The sequence below is a fragment of the Oryctolagus cuniculus genome, chromosome 20 (assembly GCF_964237555.1).
Source record: "Oryctolagus cuniculus chromosome 20, mOryCun1.1, whole genome shotgun sequence".
NCBI classification, from domain to species: Eukaryota; Metazoa; Chordata; class Mammalia; order Lagomorpha; family Leporidae; genus Oryctolagus; species Oryctolagus cuniculus.
This window is the reverse complement of record NC_091451.1, coordinates 46202979-46220043: the sequence shown is the minus strand read 5'-3', so window position 1 is coordinate 46220043 and position 17065 is coordinate 46202979. Positions and strand designations below refer to the sequence as shown.

Below are 17065 nucleotides of genomic sequence, written 5' to 3'. Positions count from 1 at the left end.
CTGGTTCTGCTACATACATACATATATATATATATTAGAGATTTATTTATTTATATGAAAGGCAGAGTTTATGGGGGTGGGGAGGCAGAGAGAGAGATCTCCCATCCACTGATTCACTCCCCAAATGGCCGCAATGGTTGGAGCTGGGTCAGGCTGAAGTCAGGAGCCAGGAGTTCCATCTGGGTCTCCCGCGGGATGGCGGGGGCCCAGGCACTTGGGCCGTCTTCTGCTGCCTTCCCCAGGCCTTCAGCAGGGAGCTGGATGGGAATCGGAGCAGCTGGCACACAAGCCGGCAGCCTGACACGCCATGGCATGGCCCTTACTGCACGTCTTTGAAAATGTTCCTCTTCATCAGTTCCAGTGACGCGTAACCTGCTGTGCCACCAGACTGCTCCCAGCCCCCGCGCCCCACAGCCCTGAGAGCTGTCCTTCTGTCACCTGCCTCGCTCTTCTGCCTGACGCCTCTGATGATCATTCTCTGGAACCTCTCTCGGAAACCCCCGTCCTCCCCAGCCCCACCCCAGTCCCAGGCCACACCCTCGTCCCGAGGGCCAGCCACACCCAAGGCCTGGTACCCAGTCCTCTGTGCTCTCAGGGGCCATTCCAGCCCCAGAGCTCCCTGTGGGGTGAGCTGAGCCGCGGCTGGGCCCACACACACCTCCACACTTCCCTGAGCGCGGCCACGGCCCTACACCCGACTCCATCTGCTTCCTGGGGAGTGTCCGGGGACATCCACGAGGCAGTCTGCATGGTGGTTCATTGAGATTTGCGCCCGTGAAACACCCCAGCTCCTCTCCTCCTCCACTCTCCTCCTCCCTGCGGGGTCCCGTCCCTCCTGCGGAAGCAGGCCCTCCCTCCGGAGTTTCCCCGGGAGTGCCCTGCCCGCCCATGGAGGCCGCCTCCCACGTCTGCTCTCAGTCCACCGTGGTCCCTGGACGGCAACAGGTTAGCTGAGATCTCCCATTACAAAGGTGGCTTTGTTGATTTTTCCCTGGTCTTCCATTACATGTTACCAGCATTTGACAAAAAACTTAAAACATACAAAACTGTTGAGACTTGCGGACACTCACCGACACTGTGAGGACTCTAGCATCACCTGCGCTTTGTTTAATCACGCAGCCACCCGCTGTGCTGCCCATCCACCTATCAACCCAGCTGGTTTTGGATGCGTTTAAAAATATTTTATTTGAAGGGAGAGGGAGGGGTGGGGGAGGGAGAGAGATGAATCTCCCGTCTGCTCTTCTACTCGCCAACCGACTCACAAAGGCCAGGGCTGGGCCAGGCTGAAGCCGGGAGCCTGGAGCTGCATCCAGTCTCCCCCGCGGGGGCAGGGCCTCCGGCCGCCTTCACGGCTTTCCCGGGGAACCGGACAGAAGCGGAACAGCTGGGGCCTGAACCAGTGCTCACACAGGATGCTGGCGTGCGGCGCTGCCAACACCGTTCGCAAACCCCAGACACACCTTGAAAATAGTTGTGAACATCAATATATTTTATTCCTCAACACTGTAACACACATGGCACTACGCAGAGTTCAGTATGTGTTTATGGTTCCTTTTCTAAGGTAAAATCTCCACGCAATGGCACAAATAAATTTTTGAAAAACGCATACATCTACAGAGCCAAACTCCCACAGGATATCAATTACTGTCTCCACAGAAAGTCTGGCCTGCCCCCGCCACGGGCCCCACTCCACCCGGCCTGCTTTTGGGATCTAACACTTACTGGGTGTGGTCAGTCTTCCTCACTTAGTACGGAGTTCCTGAGACTCATCAACTTTCTAGTGAGCATCCGTTTATTTCTTAATAATTCATGTTTTTAACGATTTACTTATCTGAGTTACAGAGAGGGAGGGAGGGAGATCTTCCATCTGCTGGTTCACTCTCCCATCGGCCACAAAGGCGAGGGCTGGGCCAGGCCAAGGCGAGGGGCTTTGTCTGGGTCTCCCACGTGGGTGGCAGGGGTCCAGACAACTGTGCCATCATCTGCTGCTTTTCCCAGCACGTTAGCAGGGAGTTAGATTGGAAGTGCAGCAGCCAGAACTTGAACCAGCACCCACGTGGGATGCCGGTGCTGCCGGCGGCGGCTTTACCTACTGTGCCACAATGCCAGATCTCCATTTTAAGAATCTGCTATAACTCTCCTTCAGAGAGTCCCTGGGGTTTGTATGCCCCCCTACTCCAGAGCCAAGGCCACTCCTGGGGCCCCAGCCCCTCTCAGGCAGTACTGGGGGGCCTGCCTGGTCCAGCGCAGCGCTGCTCCTGGACTCAAGGCAGGTGGCCCGTGGACACGGCCTGCCCCCAGCACCAGCACTGTGCTTGCAGCTCCAGCTCCCAACCTGGGGAGTGCTGGGAATCCGAGGCCTGGTCCTGCAGCACCAGCAGCCTGGAGGCAGTGGGGGGGACTGCGTGGCAGGGATCCGAGCATCCTTTTTGGGCCACAGGAGCACCTCAGACCCCTGCTGCCACTGCTACTATCAACTACAGCCAAGAGAGGTACAGTGAGACCCACTGCTGGATCCAACCAGAACTAGAGCCAAAGCTGCGACCCCAGAACCACACCGAGATGGTGTCTAAGGAAATGCTTGCCGTCCCCGAAAGCTACCTTTTTAAAATGATAGAAACGCTGGATTCCCCAGATACACACACGTCAGCATAGAAACACTAGAAGCAAGAAAAAATAAGGCCATCTGATGCTCCAAAAGGAACACAATAGGGGCCAGGACTGTGGCACCGCCTACCACGCTGGCATCCCACATGGGCACTGGCTCAAGTCCCGGCTGCTCCACTTCCAATCCGGCTCCCTCTGATGGCCTGGGAAAGCAGCTGAAGATGGCCCAAGTGCTTGGGCACCTGCACCCATGTAGGTAGGAGACCCCGAAGAAGATCCTGGCTTTGGATCAGCCCAGCCCAGCTCTGGCGACTGCAATCATTTGGGGAGTGAACCAGAGGATGGAAGCCCTCTCTCTGCAACTCTGCCTCTCAAATGAGTAAAACTTAAAAAAAATTTACTTATTTGAAAGGCAGAGAGAAACACACACACACACACACACATCCATCTACTGGTTCACTCCCCAAATAGACACAGAGGCGAGGTCTGGGCCAGGCGGAAGCCAGGAGCCTGAAACTCCATGCAGGTCTTCCAGATGGGTCAGGAGCCCACGTACCTGTGCCATGTGCTTTCCCAGGCACATTGGCAGAGAGCTGGATCAGAGGCAGAGCAGCCAGGGCTCAACCAGTGCCCGCAAGGGCCTGCTGCACGATGCCGGCCCCAGCTGCACATTCTTGTCATCAACACACGGGACATTCTCTAGGATGTGCCATGTACGAGCCCACAAAACAGGCCTCAACAAATTAAAAAAATCAGAATCCTTGAGCCGGCGCCGTGGCTCAATAGGCTAATCCTCCACCTTGCGGCGCCGGCACACCGGGTTCTAGTCCCGGTTGGGGCGCCGGATTCTGTCCCGGCTGCCCCTCTTCCAGGCCAGCTCTCTGCTGTGGCCAGGGAGTGCAGTGGAGGATGGCCCAGGTGCTTGGGCCCTGCACCCCATGGGAGACCAGGAGAAGCACCTGGCTCCTGCCATCAGATCAGCGCGGTGCGCCGGCTGCAGCGGCGGCCATTGGAGGGTGAACCAACGGCAAAGGAAGACCTTTCTCTCTCTGTCTCTCTCTCACTGTCCACTCTGTCAAAAATTTAAAAAAAAAAAAAAAATCAGAATCCTGTCAAATTTCCTTTCTATTGTGGAATAAAATTGGAAATCAACAAAAGAAATTCTAGAAGTTATACAAATACATGGAGACATGGTCTTATAGGACAATGCCTCACTTAAGAAATCAAGAGCAGTTTACAAATTGTTTGAAAATGAAAATGGCCACACAGCACAACTCCTGGGAGAAAGGGAATGCTGACACAGCACCCACACCGCACCCTGCTTCATGCTAACGCATCCTGGGAGGTAGCTGACGGCTCGGGTGCTCGGCCCCTGCCACTCTCGTGGGAAACCCGGGTGGGATTCCAGGCTCCTGGGTTTGCCCTGGCCCAGACCTAGCTGCTGTGGGCACTTAGGGAGTGGGCTGGTGAACCAAAGGCTTTGCTGCTCTGGCTTTCCCAGATGAGCACACTCCATAGAGTACATGCATGGGATGGTCTGTCCAGGCATCTTCCAGTGATGGGCCCTAGGCACGTTCCGTTTGGGCTCACTATGGAAAAAGCGGCTCTCACACAATCAAGAGCCCTGCGTTCACTTTCCTGGGCGGGCAGGCAGGCGCATCCAGTTTTCCCAAGAAACTGTTAGACCCTTCCCTGGAGTGCTTATACCTGAAGCAGCTTCATACCCTAACGAAGAGTTCGCTACTCCATTCCTCACAGAATCGGTGTTGCTTTTATTTCAGCTGCTTCAGCAGATGTCGGGCAGTGTTTTATTGTGGTGCTCTCGTTAAAACTTTTTAAGGCTTATTTATTTGAAAGGCACAGTGATGAGAGGTAGGGGGAGGGACAAGGAGATTTTCCATGTGTTGGTTCACTCTTTAAGCCAGGGCTGGGCCAGGCACCCCATGGGTGACAGGAATTCACGTCTTTGCAGCAGCACCCATTGCCTCCCAGAAGCATTAGCAAAAAGCTGGGTCAGAAGTTGGAGGCAGGGTCTCAGGGGGTCCTAGCGTCCAGGGCTGTCTGCTGGCCTGTCCCTCAGGGACTTTCTCCATCTGTGGATGGCTCCAGCCCACTTCCATGACAGCTGCCCCTCCTCCTTCCCACTACTGTGTAACATGTGACAGAACATATAGCAATGCTGGGCCAGGTACGCTCCTTCCCGTGATGTGCCACGTGTAACCAAATGCCAGGACCCATCCAGCCTCTTACTGCCCCCAACTCCTGGCATGCCTTTCCGCCCTGCCCTAGCTGGGGGAAGCCACTCACACACTGCTGGCCGAATTCTCTGCCACTGTTGGAGACTTCTGCCCTCTGGGGCCTTGTCAGGTGAGGGCAGACTGGACTGGATCCTACCACCTGCAGCTGTCACAGGATCCAGGATATGGTGGTGAGGGACTGCTCCAAGGCCACACACACATTCCTGAGCTTGCCAGTGTCAACCAGCACACGCTCAGCCCTGCTATCCCTGCGGGATTTGCGTTCTGCTGACTGCTCCTCCCACTAGGCACAAGTCTCTGGCAAGAACCCTGGTTTGAGTCCAAAGCCCAGGTTTGTTTGCCCCCCCCAGCCCTGCCTTTTAAAAAGCATTCCATATGGACACTGGCTGCTCCACTTCTGACCCAGCTCTCTGCTGTGGCCTAGGAAAGCAGCAGCAGACACCCCAAGTCTTTGGGCTCCTGCACCCAGGTGGGAGACCCAGAGAAGCTCCTGGCTCCTGACTGGCACAGCTCCAGATGTTGTGGCCATCTGGGGAGTGAACTGACTGACCTTTCTCTGGCTTTGAGATAAAAGAAAATTCTGTCTCCAAGATATTTTTAAAAAACCTGAAAAACCGAATGGTAGGCAATGGACTTTGCAACAGTGCCCCCCCAGTTCAGGCCCTAACGACTCCCCCCAGCTATTACGCCAATATACCAACGCAAGCTGTTCAACCTCCTTCAGTAACCAGGACCAGATCTGACTTCTTCAAAAGGCCTGCTGCTGGGCCAGAGCCCAGTGCCGCACTGCAGGCGGACACATACCGTAAGCTCCCAAAAAGCTCACAGGTGGGGTGCTGGCATACAAGCCAGCCAGTCATTTGCCCATTCCCTTTGATACAGATGATCACGTCAGTCAAGGTCTGTCCAGGGGACTCATGAGTGCGCCCTCTGCCCCACTCCCTCAGGGGGGAGGGCACAGCACACTGTGTGTACCGAGAACCCTTGGCATGGTCAACAAAGGCTGAGACTCAAAAACAGAGCTCAGGACAGGGCCGACTCCACCTCAGCAGCAGGCAATTGGACGAGGACTGTGTGGACTGTGACAGAACAAAGCAAGCTCCCCCAGTCCCTCGTTCAAGCTGAGAGGCGCGTTTCCCAGTGCCCCGCTGTGCATGCGACAGCTGCTGTGTGTGGCTGGCCAGTCTGAGTGAAGAATCGAAAGCACCAGCTACTGAACGGGCTGATCTCAAAGCTCTCACCTCACTGTGAAATGAAAACTTAGGGTTTCAGTATTAAAGCAAAGACAAAACATAATTTTAATTGTTTTAATCAAGTAACGTAGCTGTTTGGAACAGGAAATCTTAAGACAGTTCAATAGAGCAGTGAAGGATCACTCTATTAGGATACCCTCCATGAATAAAATTCAACAGATTACGTGAACTGGAATTCCACTGGAAACTTGGCACCAGACTGAACATTAGTCCAAGCCAAAATTTTCTCTTTAGTGTTGAGAAGCCCTAAACATATTTTCCTTCAGGTTAAAAGTAAAAAGCTCTATAACAGAACCTCATTAGCTTGACACTGTTGAGTACAACTTAGGTCACCAGGATCTCCTATGGGTATTTCAGTTGATGAAAGCAAACTGGCCATACAGCAAAATTTGAAACCTAGGCGACATATGCGTTTGCAAAACTCCCCTCTTTGGTGTGACACAGCACATTCCATCCAGGTATATGGCTCCTGTTCCACTCTCATCAGAATCTACCAAAGGCAGTTGTAAATAAACTCTCTCAAATAAGATTGCTAGGTTTCAGTTCCTTAAAATATCAAGCTAACAAGGTTTTATTTTATCAAATGTTTGTATAATTTCAATGTGAAAAAATTTTTACATACATTTGTTAAAGTCTCATAATCTGTGAGATGGGTCACAAGGAAATAAGGAAACGCTGTGAAAATCCTCCAAACAAGCTTAACCATACGGACTCCCAGTTCCCACAGTGCACTTCTTGCAGAAAGGAATAAACACAACAATTTTCCATCTTGAAGATGATTACTCAAATATAGTCAGAACTCGGATCAAGTGAGTTTACATTAGCTAACTACTGGGCAAGGAATTCTCTCACAGGTCCAAACCCGAAGCCCTGCAGGGCCGGCAGAGGCCCCAGTCACCCGCACTCAGAGCCAGCGTCACAGACCTCTCGGGTGTCTGCCTAGATTCAATGTGAAGTAAAAAATATCCCAAGTCTTACACCAAAATAGAGGCTTCGACTTAGAAATATGCTTTTAACCTTATTTTTAAAATAAGACAGAAAAACAAAAATCAAGTTTGAAACACAGTAACACTTATTTTGGCAAGCTAGCAACCAAAATCTAGAAAGCGTACGTAAGCTATGTGGTTCAAGTGGAAAAGGCATTCAAGAACAACCTTAGTATTCAGGGAAAAATCACACTGAACGAAATATACAGTATGTCTAAGCATTCGGAAGTTATAATTTAAACCATAATGGTAAAAGCTAAAAACTATGCTCAGTTTCTGCTAGAGATTAAGTGCACCTTTACCTGTTTCCCCCAAATAAAATCAGCTGACTATGTAATCACACCTCAGAATTTGTGTTCTCTTAGTACAAAGCAACCACTACACACACATACAATGCTTGCTTGTTAATGTAGTAGTCATTTCCCTGGCTCATCCAACGTGCAATGCACACGACTTCAAAGACTACAAATTTGGGGAAATTGTACACAAACTGGAAAAACAAAACTTCAAGTTTCAAAACCTGCTCTTAATCAACGTTTACAGGACACTCAGGTCACGTCTGCTCCTCAGATGTTGCGCTGTCATTTGATCAGCAGTCTACCTTGGCCTAAACGTGCATTACCAAACACCAATCCATGGGACCAGAGGTAAAACTTTCCAAGTACTGTATTTCTTAGTGGCTGAATAAAGTCATTACAAATACACACACACTCTGAAGACCTCATTATGGTCTCAGCACCTAACAACGTATCACAGGCTCCAAGAATCCTATCAGGTTAAATGATGGTACATTATAAAAGGAGCCAATTACTTCAGCCAAAGTCATTCAGAGCCAAAAATCTTAAGAATGACCAAAATCAAATCTTTATTTTTGTTAACTGTATAAATGTGATCCAAATGTGTCCATCACTAGTTTTTCAAAAAGAAACATGCTATAAAATAAGCAAACTCTATCTGCTCACTGATGTGTATGGACTCCCTAGATGTCTCACTGGGCTTAAATACAGATCACTCACAGTAATAGATTTTCTGAGTATAAAGTGTAGCATGATGTTAAGCTATTTTAGCTTTTGCACATACATGTTGCACTTCTGGCTGATAATGGAGAAAAAGTTGCAGCATTACACTGTTAAGCTAGGTTGCATCCGGCCCTTTAAATGGCATCAATATCAATGTCGTCATCCTTGTTGTCAGACTTCACAGTTTCAACTTTCGGTACACTGGCAGTCTTCGAATACACCACCTGATAAAATAAATTATGATTGTAAACCTGTCCCAATCAATCTGCATTTAACACATACAGTCACAAAGCAGATGCAGCATGTACACTCTCGGTACACGTGTACACTGCCTCTCCCCTGCTTTCCTCGTTTTCTTTGCAGATCACAGTCTCTGGTCACAGAGGGAGAGATGTTCATCACCCTCTACAATCCATTCATGATTATTTCCCAAACTACTGTCCAAACATTTTAACAAAACACCATCATCAATGCTCTATTTTCTCCAGAGTTTACCTCAATGTTCTCATCTTCATCATCTTCTTCACCACCAGAAGACTCCTCCTCTGCCTCCTTCAACCATTTAATAAATGGCTCTGCTTTGACACGAATCTCTTTGGCAAGTTCTTTTGAGACGTATTTCTTAGAAGCCTAAAAACCGATCAGTACGATTTTCTTAGTTTGTTAGTGCAGATACAAAACTGACAAGGCAGGAATCGCCAGCCGTCCCAAGTCACTCCTCCACCCGAAAAACCCCCAGCAGCTCTGGCGCAACACTCCTGACCTCTCAGAGTCCACTCTTGTGGTCCCCACCTTTTCCGACCAGCTGATGATGACTTCTTCTTCTAAAAGGTCTGCATCGTACATCTCCTTCAAGATGTGTGGAATCTTGGAGATGAGCTGAGCCTGATGCATTGCTACCACACACTCCAAACCATGAAGAAGGTACCGCTGAGCTTTTTTGTTGTTGTGACAAAACTGCAAACAGAGATTTTGGCATTAACAAACTTTTCGTTCATGATCTAGGCTGACAACTTCTAACAAATGAGCCGAAGAGGTTAAAGTGATAGATGGCAGGCCCAGGGAGAAACAGCTGTCATTTCATTTATGAATCTGTTTCCTTACTCTTAGAAAATGGCGCCTGTATTTCTTAATTTGTTCCCTGATCTTCTCATTAAAGAGAACTTCAGTCAGAACAAGAGGGCCCATGGCTTTCACGTCCAGCCTTTCTGCCTCAGCGACGATTTCCTTGTCAGATGAGTCAATGACACCTTCTTCTTTCTTTTTCTGCAGAGAAAAACCAGAGAAAGGGACTTGTTATTTTGATAGTTGCTCAAGACTCCAGGTGCCCCTGCATTCTGGCAACTACGCTCCACGTCACTTCTTGAATGGACAGAGAACGCGAGAACTACACGGCCATTAACCAGAATATTCACACGTATCGAGAATGCACCTGCCTGCTGGCCAGCTGAATACAGTAATTATCTGAAAGGCAGAACCTGAGGAGCACAGGTTCACAGCCGGAGCAGATGTTCACCTTAACAAAATCAAACAGGATGTTGACGCGCTCCTCCACAGTCCTCTCCAGGTCGTCACTGAGCGTCAGGACTTTCGCATGGTCACTGATCTCGTCCATTCTGCGCCTCTGAGCTTCCTCAGTTGTGTCCTCTCCCCAGTCGTCATCCTCCTCCTCCTCCTGTTTACAAAAGAAGACACTTGGTCAAGGGCATTAAAAATGTTTGCAGATGATGCCAAGTTAATGACATCAAATTCACTTTCTACCTCTAAAATAAATTAAGTTCTTCTGATTTTAAGCAACCAACAGTACCTGGGATCTGAAACACAATGCAACACACATCAACCGTATCCCAGGGCCTTCAACACTGCACTCACCACAGCATGTGGAGGAGGACTGATTTCATTTGGCGGCGGCGGCGGTGGTGTTTCACTGCTGGATACGGAGCCATTCTCCTTGTCTTTGCCCTTCCTGTTCTTCTTTTCCTTTTCTTTCTTCCCTGTAGCACTGTCACTATTCTCTACATGGAAACAGAATGAAATACAAGTTTAATCTCATAGCGAACATCTCAGTGCCCACCGTCCTGTCTGTCTGCTATGGATCACCCTCAGAAAACCAAACAAAACGCTTATAATTCTAGATTAGAGCCAGTGATATGGTGCAGCTGGTTAAAATGCTGCCTGTAATACAAGCATCTCACATGGGCGCCTTCCAATCCAACTCCCTGCTAATGCACCTAGGAAAGAAGTGGAAGATGGCCCAAAGCCTCTACACCCAGGCAGGACACAGTCCTGGCCACTGCGGCCACCTGTGGAGTGAACCACCAGAAGAGGATGTCTTTCCCTCTCAAACAAATCTTGAAAAATTCTATAGATCATACTTATCCCACTGTGTTTCAAAGCTGAGAAATTCAGTCTGAGAATGGAAAATCCTGGGAATCAATTGTTGGATGAGAATAGACATGAAGTGATGATGTCTCAAATGCCCAAGAAGTTCAACATAGGCCTTGTGACCTTGAACAAGGCTTCTATCTCAAACCAGCCTTCTCCAACACAGTTGAACACTGTTTAAGTCTATATAACGGCTTGTCTCACAGGAAAGAGAACACCGGAATAGGTTAGACTTCCTTGCTATAGCAAGCTCAAATTGTGTCAGACAGTTTTGACAGTCTGCCACAGAGTGTTGCTTGCAGTTTAAAGACCCTTAAATCTTAAGACAAGCTCTCCGTTTACCAAACAACACTAATCTTAAGTGTCTCATTCACCTTAAGATGGCCCATCTCAAAAGTTGATGGTATGGTGGAAAAATCTACTGTATTCAACTTTAATGGCACAAAAAAAAAAAAATAGTAGACTTTTCAAACATTTACATGTAATGCAACGTGGTGTTCCCATATTCCTTTTGCAACAGAAAATCTCCCACTTTGTTTCCAAGAAATTTTGTTAAAATCTTATTAGTGGGGCTAGTGCTGTGGCACAGCGGGTAAAGCCACCGCCTACAGTGCCAGCATCCCATATGGGCGCCAGTTCAAGACCTGGCTGCTTCACTTCCCATCCAGCTCTCTGCTATGGCCTGGGAAAGCTGTAGAAGATGGCCCAAGTCCTTGGGCCCCTGCACCTGAGTGGCAGACCTAGAAGCAGCTCCCGGCTTCGGATCAGCGACGGCCAACTGGGGAGTGAACCAGCAGATGGAAGAGCTCTCTCTGCCTCTCCTTCTATGTAACTGACTTTCAGATAAATAAATAAATTTAAAAAAAAAAATCTTATTAGTTTAGTATGAAGCCTTACCAGGTGGGTTTTTGAGAATGAACGTGCAGAGTTTATGATGTGTGTCAAGCATGCCTCGATAGCCACAGGCTTTACAAGAATTGCCTATTGTTTGCTTCTTCGGATTGACATGCTGGAAAAGGAAAAAAAACCATCATAAGAAATGAGAGACGGCGACCTACTTAAAAAAAATTGTAGGTGCGTTGTTTTCTAACAGCAAAGTGTGCCTTGCCTTCCCAGGAAAGGCAGTGCTACCACAGGATTGCTCAGAGGCAGGCAGATGGTTTTGTCTGTTCCAAACAAAAACCCTGCTGCATTCACTCACCAGATCTGTTTCAGGATTCTCACACTCAGGACAGAGAACAAATTTTTTAATGAATCCATCCAACATGTCTTGCAGCTTATTCGCCTCATGAGATCCATTGACAATGTAACGGTCATTCTTAACATCAAACTGGGTCTGTGCTCCCAGCTCACAACCAAAATATTTGGTGGGATCTATTTGGAGAAAAACAATTAGATTTGCCTCATTACAGTTAACTAAATGTCTGGCTGCTTGTTCATATCTTACACAAAAATCACTGTTTTTAAGTTGTTGGGCACAGAGCTAGTGGTGTAGGTAAAGCTGCCACCTGCAGTGCCAGCATTCCATATGGACGCCTGTTTGAGTTCCAGCTGATCCAGCTCTCTGCTATGGCATGGGAAAGCAATGTAAGGTGGCCCCTTGCACCCAACTGGGAGACAAGAAGCTCCTGATCAGCTCAGCTCCAGCTGTTGTGACCATTTGGGGAGTGAACCAGCAGATGGACAGCCCCTCTCTCTGCCTCTCAAATCTTTAAAACAAAAAAAATCGTGCTAAATCTAATGTGCTGCCCAGGTAATTTTGTGAACTTAAGACAACTATTACATTTGTTAGAGGTTCCACTCCTTACCCTTTCAACTAATTAGCAAAGAATTCGTAAATGTTTTTCAGCTTAAAGAGGATCAAGACAATATATATTCGTCATATACCTTTTCAGACTTCTCCAAGAAGCTTTACTTACACGTTGGAGGCCGATTAAGCGCCTTTGCAACGTCAACCATGTTGACTATAACTGTCTTGATTCCATTTCCTTTGCCCTCAACCTAAAGAGAACACGAACTTTATTTTTGCATTTAATCTACTTAAACATCTACAGTCTTCCTACAAAATCGAAGATCAGCATTACCTTGGCAATCAGACGGGGCATCTTGTAGCGATAGAACTGGTCTGACACGCTGCGGTTGACGTTGACAGACATTTTGGCTTATTAGTGGCTTTATCAATAAGATGAAGAGATCTTTGATTGCAACTTTTTGGTATCTTCTGTCTGGAGAAGAAGGGATGACATAAACGACTGCAAGAGTTCTCGGTCTCTGACATGAAAAAATTTTCGCCACTGAGGCTGCAAGCTTCTTGCTTGTATGCTATGTGTCCCCAATACAGGTACCAATGGCTGCGCAACAGCTCTGCAAGAGAAGCAAAGAACACACCCGATCCCCGCAGGTGTAACGTCACTCCCGCACCGACGGGCTGCCCGCGCCACACACAGCCCCGGACCCGGCGGGGCGCCTCCGACTCCCCGACCCCGCACGCCGCCGGCGACAGACGGGGCCTCCGCGCTGGCGACGCCGCGGCCCGGGCCCGGGAACGCCGGCCGCCGCCCGCGGAAGCCCGCCCCGCCCCCACCCGCCGGGGCGGCCAGCCCTGCCCCCCGAGCCGCAGTCCGGGGCCGAGCGGAGCGTTGGCGCCGCGGCGCCGGCTTACTCCAGCGTCCGGCCGCGGGCGCGAGGGCCCGCCCGGCCCCGCGCGCCTGACCTTCGGCCCCGCGCCCTCCGAGGCGCTCAGGGGCGCCGGGCCCATCCCGGGCCCGCCGCGGCGCCGGGGCCGCCGGCCACCCCCGCCGCGGGCGCGGTGACTCACAGATGCGGCAGCGCGCGCTCCCGCCGGCAGGGCAGAGGCCGCGCCGGCTGCGGGCCGCGGGCCGCCCGCCCCCCAAACTGCGCCACACGCCGCGGCGGGTCACGCGGCGGCGCCGCCATCTTGTGCGGCCGCCATCTCCCGTCCGCCCGCCCGCCCGCCCGCCCGCGACTCACCGTTTTCGTCAAATAAAGACATAAACCCAACGCTGCTCGCCCGGGACTGGGATGAAGTGAGGCGCGTCTCAACCCGAGTCCGAGTCCGGGGCGGCGGAGGCGGCGGAGCGGAGCGCAGCGCAGCGCGGGGAGCGGCCGGGCCAGGTGCCGCCGCCGAGCAGCGGGAGGGGCTGTCCCAGACGTCCGCGGTCGGGCAGCGCGGAGCGGCGACCTGGCGCGGAGAGACGGCGCCGTGAGCCGCGGCCGGGCGGGCGCGCCTGCCCCGCCAGCCAGCGGCCCGCGGGGTCGGGGGGCGGGGAGGGGGCGCGGGGCCGCCGCCCCTCCAGCGGACTCACCTCTGGAATGTTCTCGCTCTGACTGAACAACGCCGCCGCCGCGCTCAAGCTACCTTCGGCCCCAGCGCCCGCCCCTCGCGCTAGGCCGCACTACCGATTGGCCGGAGGCCCGCCCGAGCTCGCTTTTGATTGGCCTGCACGCCGCGTCAATCGCGCCCTCTCCCCGCCCCCTCTTCCTGAGGGTCCTGTCGCCGCTTCAGCCCGCCTCCAGCCGGGGTCCCGGCTTCCTTCCTCTCCCCTCCCCCCGCTTTTCCCAGTGGCCTTCGCGGCGCAGGCGCCAGATCTCGCGAGAGAGGGAGCGGCCGCCGCGGCGGAGCTTCGTCTAGTGGTTACGGCACTCTGGGAAAGATGGCGGTTGGTTCCCCTCCCCCGTCTGCCTGAGGCTGGGCCTGGGCCTGGCTCGGGCCTGCAGCGCTCCGGGCCGCTCCTCGCGGCGGCGCGCTCGACTAGGGGCCGGGCACTCGCCCGCCGGCCCCTGCCCGGCTCCTGGATCGCGAGTGCTGCCTTTTATCCGCCTCTTTGGGCCGAGTGGCCTCGGGGGACCCTGGCCCTTGGATGGGGCAGGCCAGGGACTTCGTCGCGCCGAGCCTGGCCGCTCCCCTCCCACACCGTGGCTCCCCGGTTTCAGAAGTGGAAACCTCGGACTCGCTCGTAGCGGGGCCTCCTGGCAGCGCCCCGCCTCGGCGCAGTGTCCGCTGCGCTGCCCCAGGCTTGGAGAGCCCCGACCCTCGCTGCCCCTCTGCCGCTTTGCCCCGAGTGACCGCCCGTCGCATGGGGCCCCGGGGTGACCAGGGCGGCTGTGGCGACAGGGCTCGCGTCTTGTTCTGCCGCAGCTTCCCTGTGCTTCCAGGAACTCGGGCTTCTGCGTCCGAGTCTGAGCTGGACTCGGACTGCTGGCTGCTTCCTGGCCGGGCTCCCCGGGTCCGCACCTGGAGTGGACAGCGTGGGTGTTAACCCGTGCAGTTTGCAAGCTTAGAGGCTTTTTTTTTTTTTTTACATCAAAGTGCAGGGTTACTCTTTTTTTTTTTAATTTATTTTTTTTTATTTAATGAGCATAAATTTCCGAAGTACAGCTTATGGATTACAATAGCTCCCCCCCCCCCCCCCCGTAACTTCCCTGCCACCCACAACGCTCCCCTCTCCCACTCCCTCTCCCCTTCCAGTGCAGGGTTACTCTTCCTGGTGTTGTGGGCTCTGTAAGCCGTTCGGCCCGCCTAGTGCGGGTTAGGGAGTAACTCGGCCGTGCTGGGCAGGGTCGCGGCGGCGCGTGACTGCAGGGTTGAGGCCGGTTGGCTCTGCGTGGCTGCCCACGCGTGACGTTATTTTAGAAACTCCTGGAAAGGAAGGGCGCGCAGCTCTCCTGGGGTAAGAGGCTTTGTCCTCAGGAAAGTTTTAAATAAATACAAGGCGCCTTTTTTCCCTTGCCCAGTTTGTAATAGTTTGAGCTCATTTTAAGTTCTGGTGTGTGGCACTCACAGCCACGTTGTGAGGCTCTCCCCGCGCCCTCGCAGCCGAGTGCTCTGGCGGCGCTATCTTACTCACTGCTAGACCCCAGGACAACGTTTATTCCCATTCTGCAAATGTGCGAACAGGCCTAGTGGAAAAATTTAAGCAACTTGCCCAAAGTCATACGAGGGTATTTAAACAGTAAGTCATGGAAAATTTTGACTGACACGTCTGGTGAAAATAAAATGTAGAAACCATGCATAGTTATTTTTGTAGTATGCATTTTCCATGAAATTTTTGAAGACCCCTTGTGTGCCTGGATTGCAGGCTTTTTTGTGACAAAACAACCTTTTAATTTCATTTTCTCACAAGCTGGACTCCCTCACAGACCCAGTGAAGGTCAGAGCTAGGATTTAGGCCCAGAGCTGCGGGGTCCCAAAGCCATCGCCTTGAACAGCAGGGGCGCAGCCCGCAGGCCCACGTGAACGCCGGCAGGCCTGTGCGGGGAGGCAGACCTGCGTGAACACCGGCAGGCCTGTGCGGGGCGTCCTCACGCTCATTTTACGGGCGAGGAGACTCGGGAAGGGGAGGCGGTGTTCCCGAAGTCGCCTGTCACTGTTTGAACTCCGGCTTGTGTGACGCCAGGCCTGTTGCACAATTCCGCCTCCCATGTCTGGGCCTGTGCCCATTTGGCTGTGTCACGTCCTCCAGTCAGGTGCTCACCGTCCACTAAAGGATGCACGGGCACCAGGTGCGCCTGGATGCCTGTTGGACGAGTGTGGCGCGTGGCCTGAATGGCAGACGTGAGAGGCAGGCAGCTCTCTGGTTGTTGAGACGTTGTCTTGCCGTGCACGAGCCCCTCACTGCACAGGATCAGCCCCACGCGGACTTCGGGAGACCACCTGTCCAGTACCTTAGTGCCCACGGTGACGGGGCCTGTGGCCCGGCTCCCCCGGTCTGCACCTCGTGAAGGGCAATCAAAAGCAGTCGTCGGCTGCTCCCCTGGCCTCCTGTGACACCTCTCTCCCAGCTTTCAGTTTTTCAGAAGTTTCTTTAGGGACCGGCACTGCCTGGCAGGGTAAGCCTCCGCGTGTGACACTGGCGTCCTGCGTCGCACCGCCGGTGGGAGTCCCGGCTGCTCTGCTTTCAGCCGATCTTCTCTGAATGCACCCGGGAAGACGGCAGACGGTGGCCCGGGTGAGAGGCTCTGCTGGAGTTCTGGACTCCTGGCGAGGCAGCCGTTTGGGGAATGAGCCAGTGAATGGAAGATGCCTCTGTCTGTCTGTCTGTCTGTCGTACTCTCTGACACTCTGCTTTTCAAATAAATCTAGAAAACAATCGAAAAGTTATTTGTTTATTTGAAAGGCAGAGAAAGAGGCAGAGATCGCCTAGCCCCTGGGCCCCTTCCCAAATGTCCACCGTCCCACCCAGAGCTGGGAACCGGGAGCTCAGTCTGCGTCCCCTGTGCAGGTGCAGCCATGGCTGCTTGAGCAGGAAGCTGGGATCAGCAGCAGCACTCAAACCCAGGACCTGACACGGGGGTGGGTGCCCCAAGCAGGGTCTCAACTGCCCGGCCAAACCTGCCCCTCTCAGTCTGAAAGCTGTGCGGAGTCAGGCGCCCTCCCAACAGCGAGCTACCCGGCATTGCAGTTTCTCCTCCAGCGCTGGCTTGTCGGCACAGTGTGCCCAGATCAGACATTCAGAGCTGCTGGAAGGGAGCCCAGGCTTATCTGGTGAGTCCAGAGGCACTGGCTGACATGAGGTCTGGTATCTAACATAGTAAGA

At 52.5% G+C, this 17065-nt stretch overlaps 1 protein-coding gene and 1 non-coding gene across 2 annotated transcripts; both read right to left on the bottom strand.

Moving 5' to 3' along the window:
* Positions 1-6158: 6158 nt before the first annotated feature.
* Positions 6159-13973, bottom strand: EIF5 (eukaryotic translation initiation factor 5). The gene is made up of 12 exons (XM_070065430.1): positions 13835-13973; positions 13500-13710; positions 12593-12872; positions 12428-12509; positions 11710-11882; positions 11406-11517; positions 9996-10138; positions 9640-9798; positions 9228-9389; positions 8916-9080; positions 8619-8753; positions 6159-8347 (listed from the first exon to the last, which is right to left on the bottom strand). Exons 3-12 carry the CDS (start codon positions 12662-12664, stop codon positions 8258-8260), a joined length of 1293 nt encoding a protein of 430 aa, XP_069921531.1. The 5' UTR covers positions 12665-12872; positions 13500-13710; positions 13835-13973; the 3' UTR covers positions 6159-8257.
* On the bottom strand, positions 10681-10806 carry LOC127487896 (small nucleolar RNA SNORA28). Its single transcript, XR_007915164.1, has one exon. It is a non-coding gene; the product is annotated as a small nucleolar RNA SNORA28 (small nucleolar RNA).
* Positions 13974-17065: the final 3092 nt, after the last annotated feature.